This window comes from Mustela nigripes, chromosome 9 (genome assembly GCF_022355385.1).
Source record: "Mustela nigripes isolate SB6536 chromosome 9, MUSNIG.SB6536, whole genome shotgun sequence".
Lineage (NCBI taxonomy): Eukaryota > Metazoa > Chordata > Mammalia > Carnivora > Mustelidae > Mustela > Mustela nigripes.
In genome coordinates, this window is record NC_081565.1 from 15,565,308 (window position 1) to 15,587,478 (window position 22,171).

At 40.6% G+C, this 22,171-nt stretch overlaps 1 protein-coding gene across 1 annotated transcript; it reads left to right on the forward strand.

Moving 5' to 3' along the window:
- The first annotated feature begins 8,654 nt into the window (after window positions 1-8,654).
- LOC132025035 (adenosine 5'-monophosphoramidase HINT1-like) lies at window positions 8,655-9,014 on the forward strand. Its single transcript, XM_059412216.1, has one exon. The coding sequence runs from the start codon at window positions 8,655-8,657 to the stop codon at window positions 9,012-9,014; it is 360 nt and encodes a 119-aa protein (XP_059268199.1).
- Window positions 9,015-22,171: the final 13,157 nt, after the last annotated feature.

A 22,171-nucleotide genomic window follows, 5' to 3' on the forward strand; every position in this document is an offset into this window, starting at 1 on the left:
TGGCTGTTATGCTCCTTGGTATTTCCCCAAATGAGTTGAAAACTTATATCCATATAAAACCTGCACAGGAAAGTTTATAGAAGTTTTATTCATAACTGCCCAAATGGGAAGCAATGAAGATGCTCTCAAGAGGTCAATGGATAAACAAAGTATGATATGGCCATCGAGTAAAATATTAATCAGCAATAAAAAGAAATAAGCTAAGGGTGCCTGCATGGGTCAATTGTCAAGTATCTGTCTTCAGCTCAGGGCATGACGCCAGGATCCTGGGATGGAGACCTGCATTGGGCTCCCTGCTCTGTGGGAAGCCTGCTTCTCTCTCTCCCACTCTTCCTGCTTCTGTTCCCTCTCTACTATCTCTGTCTGCCAAATAAATAAATAAAATCTTAAAAAAAAAGAAGAAGAAGAAGAAGCTATCAAGCCATGAAAAGACATGGAGGAAACGTAAATGGATTTGGCTTGATGAAAGAAGCTACTCTGAAAAGTCTGCACACTACATGATTCCAACTGTAGGGTACGGAACAACAGCAACAAAACATGGAGACCACGAAGAGATCAGAGACTGCCAGGGTTCAGAGGGAAGGATGGGAAGGGGAAAGGAAGGATGACTAAGTGAAACTCAGAGGATTTTTAGGGTAATGAAACCATTTTGAATGATACTGAAATGAAGGATACATTTATCAAAATCCATAGAATGTACAACACCAAGAACGAACCTTAATATAAATTACAGACTTGAGTTAGTTAATGTGTCAATACTGGGTCATCAGTATCAATGTAAGATGTTAACAATAGACAAATTTGGAGGTACAGGGGAGGGAATATATGGGAATTCTCTGTACTTCCCACTCCTTTTTTTTTCCCCTGTAAACCTAAACCTATTAAATAATTAAGTCTATAAAAATTTGTAAAAAGCTTAAAAATTAATAAAAGTGTAAATTAAAATAATAAGAGAATTGGGATGAATTACTTCTGAATATTTCCAACACTAACACCACATTATACTGAAAACCTTTTATGTTTTATAACTTAGGTGTAAGGTGCTCTGTGTTTCCCCTATTAAATTAAATTATAGGGGTACCTGGCTGGCTCAGTCAGTGGAGCATGGAACTCTCAATCCTGGGGTTGTAAATTCAAAACTGACGCTAGGGGGAGAGGCTACTTTAAAGTATTTAAATAAATAAATATACACATATATACATAAAATACATATATAACTAGCTAATACTAAAGAGGTTATGGTGAAATTGGTATAGACAGAATTCCAGCAGTTGTGTACATTTTTATCTCTTTGGGAAACACGTCTGTACAGTGAACCAAAGCTACAAAACCATTGTTACAGACTGCTACGAATTCACTTCTGGGAACTGTATCTAAAGAAATGAGTCAGTTAGGGGCCCCTGAGTGGCTAGTTGGTTAAGTGTCTGCCTTTGGCTCAGGTCATGATCTCAGGGTCCTGGAATCCAGACCTGCATTAGGCTCCCTCTTCCATGGGGAGCCTGCTTCTCCCTCTCCTTCTGCTGCTCCCCCTGCTTGTGGTCTCTGGTTGTCTGTCAAATAAACAAAATCTTTAAAAAAACAAACAAACAAGGAATGAGTCAATTATATAAATTATGCATTTGCTGAAAAATGTTCATTGTGTCATTGTTTATAAAAAGGAAATATGAATGTGACATAAAAGTCTCCTAAATGGAGAACTGTCAATTAAATTATGAAACGTTAATGAAATGTGCTATAGACTTACAGTCAGGAATATGCATAAGGCAAAGTATCACAACTATATAAATGCAAGTTATTAAAAATATATATGTTTGTATGTAAATTCTGGAGGTGAGTGCATGAAATTAAAGTAAGTTATCGCCAACACCCTAAACTTTAACTTACATTAAAAAGAATCTCTTCTGCTTTCCATTTTCAGGTTTTTTTTCCACCGCTAGCTGGAACACATTGTCAGGTATCAATTAATGCATTTAAAATCTTCTTTGAGGGGCACCTGGTTGGTGTAGGCTGTTAAACATCTGACTCTTGGTTGTAGCTCAGGTCATGATCTCAGGGTCTTAAGATTCAGCCCCATGTCAGGCTTTGTACTCCTCATGGAGTCTTCTTGGGACTCTCTCTCCCTCCTCCTCCTCTGCTCCTCCCTACCTCTCTCTCCCTTCCTCTCTCAAAATAAATAAATGAATCCAAATACAATACAATCTTCTTAGAATTAAAACAATGGCATATGGAGAAGTGGAGATACAAATTTATTGGTGCTACATTGAGTCTTCCAGGAACATCCTTCTGAGATGATTTGGAATGGTATCTTGATATATCATTTTGCTTTTCCAATTCTCTGGGTTTTTTGCCACAGTGCATTCTGTTCCAGTTTGGCTCATATTACACTTCACCTGTAGCTTCTGGGTCCCTCTCTATTCTATGGTAAGGATCTAAATTTCAGATTCTGTGTTTATCTACAGATTTCTTTCAGTTTCTGTCTTGGGCTTGCTCTTCCTAGAATCAAACTCCCCAAGTACTTCTAGTCACCTACTTCCAGCTATAGCCCTCAGTTCTGAAGGCCTCTGATCACTGATCCTCTTTCAAACTCAAACTATATTCAGCATGCATAAAGAGAACTGTATTAGGGGCGCCTGGGTGACTCAGTGGGTTAAGCCACTGCCTTCGGCTCAGGTCATGGTCTCAGGGTCCTGCGATCGAGTTCCGCATCGGGCTCTCTGCTCAGCAGGGAGCCTGCTTCTCTCTCTCTCTCTCTCTCTCTCTCTACCTGCCTCTCCATCTACTTGTGATCTCTCTCTGTCAAATAAAAAAATAAAATCTTTAAAAAAAAAAAAAAAGAGAGAGAGAGAACTTTATTAGGAATGCCAGATTATGGGGCCATTATCAGCATGTGAGCCAAAGTCAAGATTTGGAGATCAGAGTGAAATGTGAGTAGCTCGAACCAGTTGACTGCCTTCTGAAATTGCTAAAGGAGGAATCCACATAAGAATCACCCAAGAGTCCACAGTTAAGAATGAGACAGTGGAAAGGAAAGCAGATAGCTCTGGATTAAGATTCCAATCATTTGGTGTCCTACAGACGTTACAGACCCCTGATAAATAGGTCCTAATACATACTACAAAGCTGGAAAGAGAATCCTAAAAAGGGGTAAGACAGGTGAATGAGTCTATTGCTGTAAAGCATGGTACCCTAGGAAGTGGATTCTTTGCAAACATTATCAGATAGTAAAAAAATACCCCAGAGGTTAGAATACCAGACCTGCCATAATAATCTCCATGACTAAACACAATCACCCATGTAACATTTGCATCGCAAATCAAATTCATTCTCTAGAAAACAAAACCTAACAGATTGAAAATTTATTAGCATCTGCTGTGCTGTGATTAGGGCTTTTAAAATGATTCACATCACATGTGTAAAATGCACAAATACATTTCACCATTGCAAAATACATGGCATTTTGGTCGTATATAATGAAAGATTTTATCTAACACAGGATGCTGCCTTTTTTTTTTTTCTTTTGTTTTTTATTGCTCCCTGCCAGGAGAATGTTTGGCATGCTTTTATTGGTTTTGTATAATAATAAAATGAGATTGTACCCAATACAAAAGCCAAAAGGACACCCATCTTGAAGAAGGTAGATTAATTGATTTCTCTGAGGACATAAACTCCCCTTTTGTGAATTTAACTATGAGAAAGAGGACTCTTTGAGTAATCACATTTTGAGGTGTCCCTTCTCCAAATGCAATTTTATTGTTACAAATGAAAAAAAAAAAAAATACCACTTCTGGCCCCTACCCCACCCCCCATGAAACTGTAAGTACTATCTTTTCATTGAGTCTATAGGATTTCCAAGGCCACTCACATCCACAGATGAAGCTGTGGGAGCTATCAGTAGACGACTCTGGAAGAATGACCCCAAGCTATGATATATATTTGGCTTTCACAAAGGCTGGGTCCCATTCGTTTGTCAGTAAGTAAACCCGTGGAAGATGCAGGTCCATATTGGTTTACACTGCCTAGTGCTTTAGGTTTCTCCAAGGAAATTAAAACTGCAGGAGAAAATCATTTTTATGAATTTATTTAAGTAAATATCAAGGAATGAGGAAAGGTATCTAAGTCATACTGTAGCACATAGTAAGACTTCCATAAATAGTTGCCAAATGAACGAATGAATAAGTAAATGGTGTGCACCATAGATAGAAAAGTGAATGAGGATTCATCCTGCTGCTGGTACAAGATAAATTCCCTGCTCTTGACGTATAGACTCAAGGCAGGATAACCTCATGATTAAAAACACAGATTCTGAGGGCAGCCTGCAGGAGCTGAAATTACCAGCTCTGCATCCTATTAAACCATGTGACTTTAGAAATGATATTTAACCTGTATCTCCCCTCCCTTATTTGTGAAATGGAAAATATTAGTAACATCAAACATGATCATAATATCCACTCTATAATCTGTGTGATGATGATGATAAGAGTTTATTTTAGGTGCTGTGACTAGTGTGTGACACACGATAAATTCCACATAAAGGTTAGCTATCATTATGTAGAAATTCTAGAACTACCATTTGAAGCTAGATTAGTTCCTAACCCTCTTCCCCACCACTCTATCACATTAACTTCTTGTGGAAATATGTAATAGGTGACCTCTCAGATCATGCTTTGCAAACTTGAATGTGTACATTTTTATCTTTTTTAAAAGTGGGAATCATAGAGCAGGAGTAGGGTCATTGAAGTTCAATGTTTTATGAACTTCCAAAAGTATCAAAAATTTTATTAAGATTTTATACAGACTCTAACACATTCAACATATAAAAGTTGAACCTTTCTACTTCAAGTGGAAGTAAAGGGCCAGGAGCTTTATTTCTATGAATTTTACCTTTGTCCCTTGGGACCTTCCATGACCTTCCCATTTGCTTTTCTAGTTGGAAAATGAGCAAGATACCTTCAGTTTTTCCACTGAGAAAGTTGGTGCTCTCAATGGAAGTGTCAAGTCTTATATCAGAACAAGAATTACAAAAAATGAAGAAACAATAAAACGTTATGGTGTACAATTAACCTGATTGTACCTAAGTTTGCTTTAAATGTTTCTTTTAAATTTAAAGATTTTATTTATTTATTTGGGTGGGGGAGCAGAGGTGGAGTGAGAGGAAGAAAGAATCTGAAGCAGACTTGGTGCTGAGCCTGGAGCCCCACACAGGGCTCAATCTAATGACCATGAGATCATGACCTGAGTCCAAAACAAGAGCTGAAAACTTAACCCACTGGGCCACCCAGGCACTCCTAAATATCAGTTTTGAATAGTTAAAATAATGATTCATGTGAATAGTTTTAAGCATTCTTAAAAATAAGCACCTGTCAGGTTTATAGAAATACTACTTAATTTTTTTAAGTAAAAAATGATCTCTTAACACTGAATTATCTTTGATTATTTGCACAGAAAATTATATTTTAGAATTCCACTCATTTTTCTAATAATTTTATTGAATTAGCATCTTGTCTGACTTGTATCAACTTTCCCGTCTTCTGGGCCCAAGATTACAGGTCTTCATGGCTCTTATAATCTACTAATTGATGTTACCAAATCCATCTAGCTATCTTCTGGATTGTACAGATTTTTCTTCTTAGAGACACCTTTCCTTTGAATTCTTTCAGCACCTGGCATCTCCTGGTGCTGAATAATAAACCTGGAGTCACAACTGTGTTTGGTGACTGTGATGGAGTGATTTATAATAAGAAATACGTATTTGGTCTTTATCTCTGTTTTTGACTCCTGAAACACTTGGAATTTCCCAGGTGGTAGGAGTGATAGAGCTATATTGATATTCATATAAACCCCTTTCAACCACACCTGAATTTATGTAAATGAGAGACTTCTGGAAAGCACTTAAGACTGGGGGTCGGTTGCCAGGGGAACCAACCCTGTGATTAGAGAGCTGGAGTGTCAGCCCCACCTTGCTGACCTCTGGGGGGGAAGGAGGGGCTGGAGGCTGAACCAGTTGCCAATGGCCAATGGTTTAATCAATCATGCCTACGTAATGAAAGCTCCATTAAAGCCCCAAAGGACAGGGTTCAGAGAACACACTGAGTGGCTGAAGAAAGGGCACCCTGGAGAGGGCACCATACCCTTTCCCTATGTCTTGCCTACACATCTCTTTCATTGGGTTGTTCCTGAGCTATATTATTTCATAATAAACCATTAATCTATGAAGCAAAACATTTTTCTGAGTTTTGGGAGTCATTCTAACAAATGAATTAAGACCAAGGAGAGGGTGGCAGGAACCACTGATCTACAGCCCCTGGGTCAGAAGCACAAGTGACAAACTGGACTTGCAATTGGCATCTGAACGGGGCCTGGGGATGGCCACGCTGTAGGATTGAGGCCTTGACCTGTGGGACTGATTCTATCTCCAGGTGAACAGTGTCAGAATTGAGCTGGACTGTGGAATGCCCAGCTGGTGTCTGAGAACTGCTTGGTGGTATTAGGAAAAAAAAAAAAACAACCAAAACAACACAAAACAAAACAGAAACAAAAAAACCCACACATTGGGGCAACCACATAAAATGTTTGGTATACTTGCCTCCTTACATACTATGCTGATTATGTATACTGACTTCCTACTGCTCCCCTCACGGATCACCTTCCACATTAATGGAATCCAATCCTAGGTTCAGACCCTTTGCCTGCTGATGTTCATGCCCTCCCACCCCTAAGTATAACTGGACCAAGGCATAAGGGCAGTGGCCAGATCCTGAGCACCTACCTGTCCTCATTGCCCCAAATGCCAATTCTCATTGAATAATTAGCTTTCAACTTTTGAGTAATTAAGAATTCAGTGGTGAGCTGCCTTAGTAAGTTTGTAGTGCTTCCCTCCTGCTACTGAGCCCCTTAGTCTCCATCAGTGTCTGGAGTATTCTAGGTGCTAAACTCAGGGTAGGGGGAGGGTGTGAAACGAGCAGTCTGTGTCTTTGTGCTCAGGAATGTAATCTATTCACCTCTTCATCAGAGCCAGCAAAGTAAGTGCAGTGATGGAGAGATACAAAGGACCACCCCAGACAGATGGAGAATCAGATTGTAATGAACAAAACTACTTTTCATTGTCCCTCACTGCAGTTCAGTTGGGCAGTGCAGCACTTAACGCTATGCTTTCTGTCTGTGATGGCCTCATTTACTTGGAAGGTGTTATGGCTTAAGAGACCTGCAGAGGGTATCTGTCACCACTGCCCAAATGAAAGGCTGAGAGTCTGATTAAATACACACTCGAGCACACACACACACACACACACACACACACAACTTTCCCATTTCACTTTAAAAATCCAGAGTGAAAACTGCTCCAAACTATAAAACTTAAACTGTTTTATCTCAGCTTTTCACTCTTTCATTATTATTCATGGGGAACTAAAGGATATCAGAGTAGAACAGAGTGGGTCAGGCAAGGAGAACAAGTCTGACAATCCCTTTTCTTTCTTACTCAGCAAGGACCTGGGAGAATAACCTTTAGGTCAGTGAGTGGCCATGTGCATGCTTTCATGAACTTCAAACACATAGCCGGGTGCATTTATTCGTTTAACAAATATTTATTGAGGACCTATTACATGCCACTCACTGTGCTTAGCACTAGATACACAAAAAAGAAAAAAAGAAGATATTCTATCTTGTAATTCATGAAGTCCATAGCGTTTCCTGTATGGCAGATTTTTGTGCTACTCTTTCAAACATAATAATAGACATCAACCTTCTAGATGGGCGAATTACGGAAATATGGAGGCCAGAGAGAGGGGAAATTGCCTACCTCACTACAACACATATTTTATTTTAATAAATACTAAGTGGGGATACATAAGTCTGTCATAAAATACTCTATATCTTTTAGCATAGCCTTTGGCACCCTCTTATAACTTCTTACTTCACTGTATTCCTTCCCAACAGACTGCAAGTTCTATGATTGCAGGAATTTTGTCTCTCCCATTCACCAAGGAACCCCCTGTGTCTAGCAGAGTGTCTAGCACAAAGTAGGTAATTAATAAGTTTGATAGTGCTGCTGAATTAATGAAAGCAGACATGAGGACATTTTCTTGACTTTACATGTAGAGTTGACCCTTGAACTATGTGGGGGTTAGGGCCACCAACTGTCCAGAACAGATGAGAATTCATGTCTAACTTTTCACTCCTCAGAAACTTTCCCAATAGCCTACTATTGACTAGAAGCTTTAGTGGTAACATAAACAGTTGATTAACACATATTTTATATGTACTATATATGTATTCTTACAAGAAAGTAAGCCAGAGAAAAGAAAATGTCAAGAAATTTAAAAAAAAGAAAATCATAAGAGAAAGTATATTTATAGTACTGTAACATAAAAAAATCTGCATATGCGTAGAACTGTGTCAAAGTAGACCCACACAAATCAGATCTGTTTTGTTCAAGGGTTAACTAACAAAAAGCTGTGGAAATCAGCAAATGAACTTGATGACAGGAAAATAATAATCAGCACTTCCTGAATCTTTGCCATATTCCAGACTACAGCACATCGAGAATACTGTATCCCAATAACTCTAGAGGGTAGACTTTTTTGGAAAATAAATAAATAAATTAAAAAAAAAAAAAGACTAAGCTTCTGGGGTGGCCACACAGGAAAAATGCCAAGATGGCAGATGATTTTGCCAAGACTCAGGCCAGGTGGACTGGGAAAGACACAGTGTTCAGGAAGACCATTCACAAGGAAATCCCAGCCAAAATCGTTTTTGAGGATGACCAGTATCTTGCTTTCCATGACCTTCCCCTTCATATACCAAAACGTTTTCTGGTGACTCCCGAGAAGCATATATCCCAGATTCCTGTAGCAGAGGGTGATGACAGAAGTCTTCTTGGACATTTAATGATGGTTGGCAAGAAATGTGCTGCTGATCTGGGCCCTAAGAAGGGTTATCGAGTGGTGGTGAATGAAGGTTCAGATGGGGGCCAGTCTGTCATTTTCATCTCCATGTTCTTGGAGGTTGGCAGATGACTTGGCCTCCTGGCTAAATATGTTTTAAGGGATAATTTTCCCTTCTCTAGGCAATGATCAATGTTTGCAAGTTCTTTTTTTTTTTTTTAAATATTTTATGTATTCATTTGACAGACAGAGATCACAAGTAGGCAGAGAAGCAGGCAGAGAGAGAGGAGGAAGCAGGCTCCCTGCTGAGCAGAGAGCCCAATGTGGGGCTCGATCCCAGGACTCTAGGATCATGACCTGAGCCGAAGGCAGAGGCTTTAACCCACTGAGCCACCCAGGTGCCCCAATGTTTGAAAGTTCTAAAATGTTAAATAATACACTTATTTTTACCCATGTTTGGAGATATTAAGGAAATAATTTTTAAAAATCCATACATAATAGAAGATGATGTTACATGGTTTACAGTTGTTTTTTAAAGGACTACGACATAACGGTTTCATGAAAATTTCCTATTCATACAACTACTTAGAAGAAAAGCCAAGATTCAAACTCAGAACTGCTTAACCTCAAATACTGGTAGCTTTATCAATACATTGAATATTCCTGAGCTATAAAGAATGACCTGCTGTAACAAGATGCAATTTAAAGAGGAAAAAAAAATGTAGGCTTTATGTTTTGATACTCCAGTGCTCCGGTGCACTAGTAAGAAGGACTGGCAGAAAATCATATGGGGAAAAAATAATTGTTAAAAAAACAGAATTTGAGTCAGCAATACAGTATACCTGCCAAAAAGGCTACCATAATTAAGTAATTATTTAACTAAGTAACCAACTGATGGTGATGGTAATCTTATTCTTTCTACAGATGCTTAGACCAGAGCTAGAGAAGAATGTCTGGTTCTGGGCAGCCCATGTGTAATGGGATGTTATCAAACTGAAGAATGTCTAGAAGAAAAGGACCACCATTGGGTAGGGGTTATTGATTTGTCATAAAAAGAATGGGACTCAGTTTATCCTGAAGTAGAACAAATGTGAACAAAGGTATTATGATCACAACCACACCATAGGTGAAGGGCCATCACAGGTAAAAGTTGTAGACTTGTTTTGCTTGGTCCCAAGGAATAAAATTTCAATCTGAATGGAATCCTCAGAAAAATATTTTTTTAAGATTTTTTAAGATTTTATTTGAGATAGAGTGAGAAAGAACATGAGAAGGGAGAAGTTCAGAGAGAGAAACAGACTCCCCGTGGAGCTGGAAGACTGATGTGGGACTTGATCCTGGGACTCTGGGATCATGATCCAAGCTGAAGGCAGTCGCTTACCAACTGAGCCACCCAGGTATCCCCAGGAAGAGATCTTTAATTCAAATGAGAAAGAGCCATGGAGAGATGGAGTATGTTACCCTGAGAGCACTGGGACTTTTCCTTGCAAATGTCCCAGGAGACACTGAGAAGCCACAGTTCAAGTCATTGTAAAGGGGACTGAACTTATGTGGCTGGACAGTGCAGGGGTCATCAACTACAAGGAGTAAATACTGCTATGTTTCCATGCAAGCTCATTAAAGCCATCACTAGTTAATCATGGCACTTTTCACGAAGCTTCCTCAGATTCTTTCCAAACGTAAAACTCTAGGCAACCACGTCCAACTGGTTCGAGTTGGCGTGCAAAATGAAACACCGTCCCTCTACCCATGTGAGGTATGCATTCTCAAGCCTGGATGCCTGTATGAATCAGTTCTAGAGCTTTTGGAGCTTTTAAAAACTGCAGATTCCCAGGTTCTCCCTTGCTCTCCTAAAAAAAAAAAAAAAGTATCTAAGTTCTGAACAGAGGAAACTGAATATGAAAATTATCTCCAGCTGACTCAGATGTGTTGAATCTAGCACAGTCTGGCAAACTGGTACTTAGCAACAAGTAATAAAAGATCCATCCCAATCCTTCAGATCTGCAATGCTTCCAGAATCAAATAATCAAGAATATAAATATGAGTGTTTATCTTTGTTTATATGTCCACATATTACCCATGCATGCAGTAGTCACGTTTTCCCCCTGGGGATGAAATTTTGTGTACAACCCATCCCATGGTTCTGATTTCTGTGTGCATCCATCTCCTGACCTGCACTGACTGGATGAATCACACTACCTGTTAGAGTACAGGAGAGCAAACATTAGTAAAACTGATAATGCGCCTTGTGGTGGTGACTCAACAAAAGCAAGCACATCTGTCACGGAGGAGCAGCCCGCCAGCTCTGCACCAGGGGAGATGAGATTGAATAATAATGCGCCAGACATAAAGCAACTTCAGTAATGCTCTCTGCCAAGCTAAATCCTGGAAGTTGGAAATGTGTGCATATACTGGGCAAATGCACAGTCACATCGTATAACGAGGCCGAAGACTCTGTACTTAGAATATAACATCTTACGATCATAGCTCACCCAACAAGCATCAGGTGCTACATTAAGAACTGAGGAAACAATGATGAGCACAGCAGACACCTTCCCTGAACTTTTGCTTCTTCAAGAGTGGTGGAAGCAAAGGACTAAGTTTGGAAAAAATAGTCAAAGCTAGGGAACAGGCCAAGGAGAACTAATGGAGAGTTTCGTAGGACAAGATAATATTAAGACATTTGATCTTTAACTTGACAATGAGAGAGTGGCAAGCCATGAAGAATTTCGAACCAAAGAGTGTATCTTGTATGTAGAAAGACCACTTTGGTTGCCCTGTAGAGAAAGGAGAGAGGTGACTGGAGGGAAATACAGCTATTAGAAAACTGTGTAACACTAACACATCGGGAACATGCTTCTGGCTGAAGAGAACTGACTGTCAACATCTACATCCAATTACAAATTCAGTGACTCCGAGTTGGTAGCATGTAACCAACAGGATGGATGGGAGCATTTATACCATGGAAATTGGCAGATGTTACAGAAGATTTTCTCCCTCAGAGAGACTGTTATTAAACATTTGTCAGCAACCACATCTGTGCCAAGCACCTATTTTGTGTCTATACACAGTATGAATGAAGGCACTGATATAAAAGCCTAACTCAGAGGACCTTCACTATGGAACTGAACACAAACAATTTGTTGATGAGAATACCTCTCATTCACAAAGGGCTTTACTATTTGCAAGATAGTTTTATATTTATCTCCTTATTTTTTTTTCTTTGAGACAAAGAGAGCACATGAGCAGGAAGGGGCAGAAGGAAAGAGAATCAAGTAGGCTCCATACCCAGCACAGAGCCCAGTGCAGGGCTTGATCTCATGACCCTAAGATCATAACCTGAGTCGAAATCAAGAGTAGGGCACTCAAACAACTGAGCCACGCAGGTGCCCCCTTATATGTATCTTCTGTTTGCCTGTCTTTTTTGCAAAATGAAGATAATTGTTATCGTTGTTTTACAAACAAGGAAAAGGTTAATGGGGAAAATAGAATTTTTGAAAAAAAATTGAAAGAGACCAATTATCCAAACACTAAACAAAATGCTGGGCACACATTAAGGCCTCAGTAAATTTTAGCTATCATTGTTGTTATTATTAAAAATAATTATTACAGTATCAAAACAATTCTCTAACTTAGATATCATAGACAGTATTTTTTTTTTTAAGATTTTGCTTATTCGAGAGAGAGAGTTCAAGCAAGCATGAGCAGGGGGGAGGGTCAGAGGAAGAGGGAGAAGCAGGCTCCCCACTGAGCAGAGAGCTGGATGCAGGACTTGATTCCAGAATCCTGGGATCATTGCCTGAGCTGAAGGCAGACACTTAACCAACTAAGCCACCCAGGTATCTGAGACACTGTAGGTAGTATTAACTATATTTCCTTAATAGTGGACTTAGGATTCAGAAACTGAAATCACATGAGTGAGACCTAGATTAGAAAGAACAGAAGAGTGACCTAAAACCTGAAGTTCTTTTAACTCCTGGTACAGTGTTAGGCCCACAGTCCATGCTGAAGTTTATCCATTCATTTATTTATCCATCCATCTACTCAATGAGCATGTATTAAATATCTACTACATGCAAATATTATTATGAAGAAGTGGCAATAAGCCAAAAACTATTTTTTCTCTCATGGCGCTAACACTGGAGTGGGGAATGGCAGAATTAGTACATTAAAAATATAATAATAACTAAATATATAATAAATGTTGGGTGGTGTTAAGTGCTGTGAAGACTAAGAGATGGACTTTCTGAAGAAGAGAGTAAGAGAGATGGTGTTTTAGGTAGAGTGGTCCCTGAAGATCTCTCTGTGAAGCCTGTTCATGTGAGTCCATGAAGAGAAAGGGCATCTTGGAAAGAACCATCCATATGGAGGGCACGGTAAGTGTGAAGGGCCTGACCTGGGAGAGGGCTGGTATATCTGAGAAGTGCAAGGAGATCATAGTAACTGGAGCAGAGTCAGTCTGACAGGGGAGAGTAACAGAAGATAGGATCAAAGGAATAGAAGCCAGATCATAGAGGCTTTGTAGGTCAAGGCATGGTCTCTGGTGGCCTCCACTGAAATGCGCCATTATAATGAATTTAGATTGCTTCCAGTAGAAGGTGGCAGATCTCAGTTAACATTCTGAAAGCCTTTCTTCTAAGCTCATAGAATGTTCCCATCCAAACATAGAGGTTAGTTTGGTCTCTCTAGATTCCTTTAGTCTCTCAGTCTTAATTTTTATTGGATAAAGGTACATGCATTCATTCATTCACTTACTCTTTTATTTCCTAAAGATTTTATTTATTTATTTATTTATTTGACAGAGAGAGGGAGAAAGAGTGCATGAGTTGGGGGAGGGGCAGAGGGAGAGGGAAAAGCTGACTCCTGGCTGAGTGCAGATCTGTGGGGCCTGATCCCAGAACCCTCCCTTGGATCATGACCTGAGCCAAAGTCAGATGCTTAATCGACTGAGCCACCATCATTCACTTACTCCTTATGACACTTCCACTATATGCCAGGCATTTATTTTAGTCCCTGGGAACACAACATTGAGCAAGGCAGTATGGTCCCTTGCCCCTAAGACACTAGCAATTCAATAGGAAATAAAAGCGTATTCATAGGTAATAAAATGTGCAGAGTGACAAGAGCTATAGGCACAGAAATATTAAAAGAAATGCATGCTCCCCTCTACCCCCACAGTTCCCACTCATAGATACCCTGGTGCAGGCTGTTCTGAAGTGCAAATCTGTGACCCACAAGGGTGACAGAGCCTGTGAATGCAGAGCACAGCTTGCTTTGCCAAACATGGAGAAATTAGCAATAAAGTCAGGAAAATATTATTTTGTTGTCTTTAACTAAACTCTATAACTGGAATAATATTACCTTTAATGAGGCTGGGGAACTTCCTCTGAGGAGTCTAAAGCCCTTTACCGATGTTATTCCATTAATTCTCCTTGTGTCTGGAACTTGGCACCTGAAGCACAATGCATTATGCAAAACCAAAGCACACTTTGCATAGAGAAAAGACTGTGTTTCAATTTTTCCCTTGTGCTCAACTTCAAAACGCTGGCAGATCTGCCATCAGGACGTGTATCCTATATCCAGGCTCTTGATGTTAAAATCATCCTAGATGGGATCTATCTAACTTGTGGTTGAGGTGCAGGGGGTATGGACAGAAAAAGACAGAGAGGGAGAGAAAGAGGGGGAGGGGGAGAGAGAGGAAGAGGAAGAGAAAGGGAGGGGAAAGGGAGAGAGAAGGAGAGAGAAAGAGATAAAGAAAGAGAAGGAGAAGTTTGTGGGGGAAAGTGTACCTTAAACCTTTTATTAGATTAAGGATAAAGTTGTTGGGACCATTTGATTCAACAAAAGTTTACGAAAACCTTCTGTAAAGTGTTGTGTGCATTTGGCTACAATGCTAGATACAGAACTAGCTTTATGAGCAAGGAGATTGGATGCTCACACTGTGTGCCCAGTCTGGTGCTAGACAATGCATAAAAGAAAAATGAGATCAAGACAAGCTGCCTGTTTCAGTCTGGGAGAGAGGACCGCCTTACATAAAGCAGTTAATTTACAATGCAAACTTAGAGCAAGTGCTAGATTGGGCAGTTTAGCCTCTAAGTGCTTCTTGGAGTTCAAAGAAGGCAGAAATCGATGTCGACTGAAAGGATAGGAAAATCTTTATGATGAGCAATAGATCTGAACTGATCTTTGAAGACCAAGAAGGATTCAGAATGGTGATGTTGCAACACAGTCCCAGAGATGGAGAGGTTGCCTGTAACCTAAATATTCTGAAATTCAGAGCAGCCAAAAGTGACCCATTCTTCCCTGGGGTGGGGAAGGGTGGATACATCCCACAATTCCTGGGAACCTAGGATTCTTTTCCTCACCCCAAGTATTCCCTAAATCACGAAGCTGAAATGATCCTGCTGGGTGCTTGTCACCTTCCAGTTCAAACTCCCCTTCACAACTTGGTCTTCATCTGCCCTGGATGGCCTCTGTCCCCACCACACACTGACTGTCCTATATCCTGCCACCATCTCTATGGCCTCTCTCTCCCCTCACTCAGCTTCACCCCTGTCCTTAAATCCCCTCCCCTCTCCTCTCCTCTTCTGATTCCCCTGCAGCCCATGCACAAGCTGGGCCCCCACTGTTGGGTCCTCCAGCACCTCTAACCCAACACCTCTGGTGAAGCCTATGTTTTTTGTTTTGTTTTGTGTTTTTCCCCCCAGAAAAAGTTAGGGACAAAGGAGGGGGAAAAAAACAAAACAGCTGGGAAGAGGAACTTAAAACTGCACATCAGAAATCATTGCTGCTAAGACTAAGGAACAGCATCATTCTCCCTTCTCTCCACAGGAATCTCTCACTGGATCCTGGCTCAGTGATTCCTGGCCTGGGACCTACCCTCACCGTCTGTGCCACAGATGTCTTTGCCACACTGCCTGGAGTCAGCCTCCCTGGGGCTGCACCTCAGGGACATTGCTTTCCAGTTGTGAGGATCTGAGCAAGTTTCTTCATCTGTAGATGAGAATAATGGTACCTACTGCAAAGGACTACACTAAGGATTAATGGAGTTAGAACAGGTGAGATTCTCAGTGCCTGGAACACATCCAAAAGCGTGGGACAGCTACAGCTACTAACATGATTACCTTCCCCAGATTTCTGGGCCCTAGTATATTTTTCCTAGGAAACCAAGAAGAGCCCAAACTCCCTGTGAAAAGAAGTTTTGTACTCAGGAATTCGGGGACCTCAGGCTTTTGTTGCTTTTATATTTAAGTTTTATTTTCCAAAAATGCCTTTATATTCTGAGGAATATTTGCCAAACTCATATTCTTAAAGATAGTCTCTCCCCGCCCCCCCGCCTTGGAATTTTCTAGTTAGTTTGTACTTTAAGTTCATGGTCCGTCTGGAATTACAGTTTCTATATAGTATAATGTGGATACTGTATTTTCCACTTGTCTATCCAATTGTTCCAGAACCATTTACGGAAAACACTTTTTTTCCCCCCACTAAATTGTTTTGCATCCCTGTTGAAAATTAAGCTAACTACGTATGAGTGGGGCTATTTCTGGTTGGGTCCCTCAGTTTTAACATGTCCCAACCAGGTGATACCAGCCCTCTTTCCCTCTCAAAACCAAAAAGGAATGCAGCTACCTTCATTAAGTGCTTTTTCCTCCTCATCAGAGTTCCATAGAGTCATATCATCATCGAAAATAAAAGATCTGAAATGTCCCTTAGAGAACCATAGAGGTCAGCTGCTTCATTTTACAGATGGGGAAACTGAGGCCCAGGAAGACGAATGTGATTTGCTAAGACCACCCATATAATGAACTGCACAGACAAAACTAGACACCTGATTCCTTTCCCCTTACATCAGATGTATGTTTCTTTCTCGCTGTGCACCTGTATTATATCCCGTTCTAGCATGAAAATACCTCCATTTGTTTGGAAATCAAAGCAAGCTAGATTCAGAGCATGGGAGTCCACTGTCTTCAATAATATTTTTAAGGTTTTTGAAGACCACTAAGACAACCTTAGCATTTCCCTCAGCATTACTAAATTCGGACAAATTCTTTCTGTGCCCCTCTGAGATGTAAATCTTCCCCCAGCCTCTTACATTTTACCATTCAGGAATGTCTTCCCTTAAAGACCAGGAGCCTTTGCTCTGAAACATTATCTTCAGGGATAATGCTGAAGCCCTACGCCACCATCTCCCAGTCTCCATCGTTGGGTAGGAACCAAACTTGGCATTAAGCACTAACAACATACACGCACACACATACACAGAGCCTAATCATCTTGACCAACCTTCCCCCAGTGTGTTCCAGTAATTTTCCACTAACTCACCCAGTGCAAAAAATACATACATACATACATGCATAAATATTAAAAACAAAACGGCCCTGCCTTTTGCTTCAGCAGAACTGAGCTCAGTTCTGTAATGAAGTCTCTTTCACCTGCTACAGGAGACTGAATAAAATCTATAGTACTATTTTTAACAAATGTCCGGTGCAATTTTACTTCCACACCAGGCCATCCAGGACAAAGGGTTACTCCAGCCCAGCTTCCTCTTTTGTTTGGGAAAGCAGGAGCAAGCTAACTGGAAGCAGCCCAAACATTGCCGATTCATTTGCATTTAAATTGCCCAAATGGCATTTGGTAAGAGCTATTTGATGTCCAAGAAGGCTTTGGAGGCTTTTAAACTTCAAAACAGAAGGTCAGGATTGATCAGCAGGAAAAGAACCTTAGTGCAAAGTGGCCAAGTTGAGCCCCAGGCTTCTTACCTGGGAAGCTGTTTTCAGCTCGAAGCCTGGGAGAAGTGAATCTTCCCAGGTTTGCTCCAGGAAAGATGGCCGAGTCTGCACTGGGTGAGGATGACTTGTGGTCTTATTTTCTAGGCTGCTAAGCTAGGGCCTACTGTCCCCTTCCACGATCTGCTTGGGAAACACATTATTTGCTTACCAAAAAAAAAAAAAAAAGTGCATTAGTCATTAAGTTTTCTGTTATTACTAACGTGTCCTGTCTGTTTTATTGTTTGTAAAATGTGGACGGTGTTAAATTATTAGACTGAGGTGTCCCTAATGCCATGTTGGCCTCCAAAAGCAAACCAAAACCTAAGCTTAGAAATGTCTCATGGTTGTGAAACTGAAACCTATGGACAACTAATCATGAATAGCCAACAAGGCTTTAAGCTATACCCAATCAATAATTTTCCTTACTTTATTTGTACCTTTTCTCTGTAAATATCTTTCCCAAAGCTATCCTGTCCAAGAAGGGCTCCCAGCCACATCTGGTTTAGTGCTGTCTGATGCCAATCAATAAACTCTTCAAGTTTTAAGAGGACTCACTTTATCGTTACTCACTACTTTCCCTTAACTATTCTTATCTCAATGATAATAATAATGATAATAATAATGGGATGATGATGATTAATCCAGCAATTTCTATATGCTCAAAGATTTTATTTACTTGGGTGCCTGGGTGGCTCAGTGTGTTAAGCCTCTGCCTTCAGCTCAGGTCATGATCTCAGGGTCCCGGGATCAAGCCCCGCTTTGGGCTCTCTACTCAACAGGGAGCCTGTTTCCTCCTATCTCTCTGCCTGCCTCTCTGCCTACTTGTGATCTCTCTGTCTCTGTCAAATAAATAAATAAAATCTTTTAAAAAATTGTATTTACTTATCTGTGAAAGAGAGAGAGCACAAGCTGGGGGAGCAGCATGCAGAGGGAGAAGCAGACTCCCCGCTGAGCAAGGAACCCAACATGGGACTCCATCTCAGGACCCTGAGATCATGAACTGAACCCAAGGCAGATGTTTAACCAACTGAGCCACCCAGGCATTCCCATCCTTCAACATTTTGAAGACCATGAAGCCCAAGACAAGGGGTGACTTCAGCTCAACTTCCTCTTTTGTTTACAACAAACCTATGAGTTATTTTTTCTTTCCTTTAATGAAAAAAATTATTTAAATAAACAACAACAACTGAAGCACAAAAAGATTAAGTAATCTGTCAATGGTCACATAGCTAGTAACCAGCAGGACCAAAATAAAACAGGCACACTGGTTCTGAAGAGTTAATAATATATGAAAAATATTAAGCTACATGGTAATATCATTATCACTAAAAATAATAAATCCCAACTGTGCCCTTATCAGTACTCACTTTTCACGCCAAACACTGTGTTTGACTTCTAACTTCCTGTCTAGCCTTTGATCTCATTAACTCTCCCACCATCCCCCTCCCTATAACTAAGCAACCAAACTCTGTATCTCTGTAAGAACTTTTCTATCGTTGCAAGTTTGACACAGCTCTCCAACTCAAACCTTGTCTTCTTTGCCAAGCAAAATATAGAACACAACAACAGAGGTAAACAAATAACTCCAAAACAAACAAACAATGGGAATGAGAAATTGGCAGTATCAGAGGATTTAAGAAATGAATAAAAGGTTCCCCTTTAGTGCCTGACAAGATGCAAGCCCCCTTGGTGCTTGCAAGAGGTACAGCAACAGGAAGGGCCTAAGCACAGGCGTGAGGACAGCACAGAACTGAAGCAGGAAGGCACTCCCTGCTGGGGCCACCCTGCAGAAAGCAGAATGTGAGAGATGCATGAGTAGAATTATTGACCACCATGCTAAACTCTGCCTAGAGACACAAGCATTGCTCTCTCAAACCTGACACACTACCAAGATTACCATAACTGAGGAGGAGAAGGCTTAGCCGCTCAGATGCTAGTCTAACCCAGCATGTCACTGAACTTTCCTAATAGTGCATTTATTTGCCACCTGCCTACTTCCCCTTCACTTACAGTTTGTCTCGTCCTGCATCACAGAATAAAAACAGCTCTAAAACGAGCCTTAAAAATCATCTCATTACAATTTTCATTTACTGGGAAACACAAACTAGCTTAAATATGGAAAATGAGTAAGTTAACCAAGGTCCCACAGTTAACTAGTGGCAGAAGAGGGCCACAGACAGGACTAGATCCTTTTAGGAAAGGAGATCAGCGAACACCTTGAGGTGGTTCGCCCTGTATTACAGGAACTTGCTTTGTTTTTCTCAATGAAATCCATGAACCAAATATTGTAAGGACCACGGTTACCGGTTTATTTCCATAAAGAGCTTAAGAGGTGCAAGTAAGTTGTATTTAGACATTACTGTTTTCACTGACTTATTTAAAAGTCGTAAGGAGAGAAGAAATCTGAGGTGGAAACAAAATAAAATAAATAAAGCTCTTCTAGTTCCTTCAGTCCACTGACTGGGAAAGACACAGTTTCTAGACATACTGTAGTAGGACTAAAAACAACATAGACCGCCCCCCCCCCCCAAAAATTGTTGCTGATGCTGCAGTTAATTGCAAATGATCCCACTAGCCTGCATCTACTGCTCTGAATGCTTAAGCACCTGGACCATCTGGTCTCAGACCCACTGCACACTCACCACGGTATGACATCACTCCTGGCCACCTGTGGTAAGGGAAACAAAGGTTTTTACCTGGGTAATTGTTCTTCTAAAAAAAATTTTAAAAAAATCCAGCGGTACCACAACAGAAAATACCAGCTAGAAAAAAAACAATGTTTATAACATTGTGGAAATGAAGACAATTGCTGGATCCTCTTCAAACCCAACTTGGAGAGAGAAGAGAAGCACTTTTCCCTGAGGAGGAGGAGGGGGTGTTATGCAAAGTATGGGGATGGGGGAAAACATTTTCATGGATTTACTCAGAGAACAGATTACTTTTACTACTCCTATTACTAGTAAGTGTGTGCAAGCAGAGACACTGCAAAGACCTAAAACAATGAAATTGGGGATTCACGTATGAAAATGCAAAAATGACAATGATGATATAGGATGCTGAGTTTGAGGTGTCACCTGTTGTATTTATTTATTTGTACAAATGTAGTTCTTTAAGAAAAAAATTCAGGGGACACCTGGGTGGCTCGGTTGGTTAAGCATCTGGCTCTTGGTTTTGGCTCAGGTGAGGATCTCAGGGTTGTGAGATCGAGCCCTGCTCCACTGCAGCCCTGCCCCACTGCAGCCCTGCCCCGCTGCAGAGTCTGCTTCCTATTCTCTCCTTCTCCCTCTTCCCCTACCCCTCCCCATGTTCCTGCAGTCTCTTTCTTTTAAATAAATAAATAGATAGAAAAGTAAAGAAAAAGAAAAAAAATCTAGGATCCTTACCTTGTATCAAATAGATTCTGTGCATGTTATTTTTTTTTAAAGATTTTATTTATTTATTTGAGAGAGAGCAAGAGCAGGGGCATGGGGACAGAGGGAGAACCAGACTCCTCCCCGCTGAGCAGGGAGCCTGAGATCATGAACCAAAAGGCAACTGAACCACAGGCAACTGCTTAACAAACTGAGCCACCCAGGTGCCTAGTGCATGCTTTTTTTTTTTTTTTTTTTTTTTAAGGTTTATTTATTTACTTGAGAGAAAATGAGAGAGAGAGAGAGAGAGAGAGAGCGCACAAGCAGAGGAAGCAGCAGACAGAGTGAGAAGCAAACTCCCTGCCAAGCAGGGAGCCTGATGCAGGGCTCAATCCCAGGACTCTGGATCACGACCCGTGTTGAAGGTGTTTAACCAACTCAGCCACCCAGGTGCTCCTGTGCATGTTATTTTTATAGGCAACCTTGTGGCAGTGCAATGGGTAGCAGGCACCCATGCCAGAGTCTGCAAAAATGTCCTAAAATGGTTCAGCCATGTCAATAGAGTAATAATCATCAAAAGACAGATTAATATATTTTTTTCCAGTAGGGAAAAGCTGTATTAATATAATTTTTTTCCCCTAGGTAGATTTCTTTGCCTCCATTTTGCAGAAGAAGTAATGGAGCCTTTGAGGAAAGTCAAACAACTTGCCCAGAGTCACACAGCTAGAATCCCACAGAGGGAGCATGTAAAACCACATCTGTCTACCAAGCCCAAGTACATCCCAATGACATGTGGCTGCCTCCCAACATTAAACCACCTACATTTATTGGACTGCCTTTTTTGCCTTTGCTTATAGTTTCCTCTCTGCTCTCTGTCTGAAATGTATTTCCTATACCACACATGAAGTTACTCAATTGTGTCCATCCTTTGAGACTTGCTTCAAAGTCCTTCTTCTCTGCAGAGCTGTATCCAAATGTCCCCAATTACTAGTCTCATCTACCTTTGGTCCTCATGTGATTTTATATCTACAGTTCTTACAATTATCTCATTTTCTATTCATACCATAGCTAATTATATACATGTCAATCTCTTCTCAGAGACAGAAAAGTCTTATTTTGCTTTCCAAACCTCACTGTATCTTAAACTGCAAGTTATAGGAGAGCAGAGATT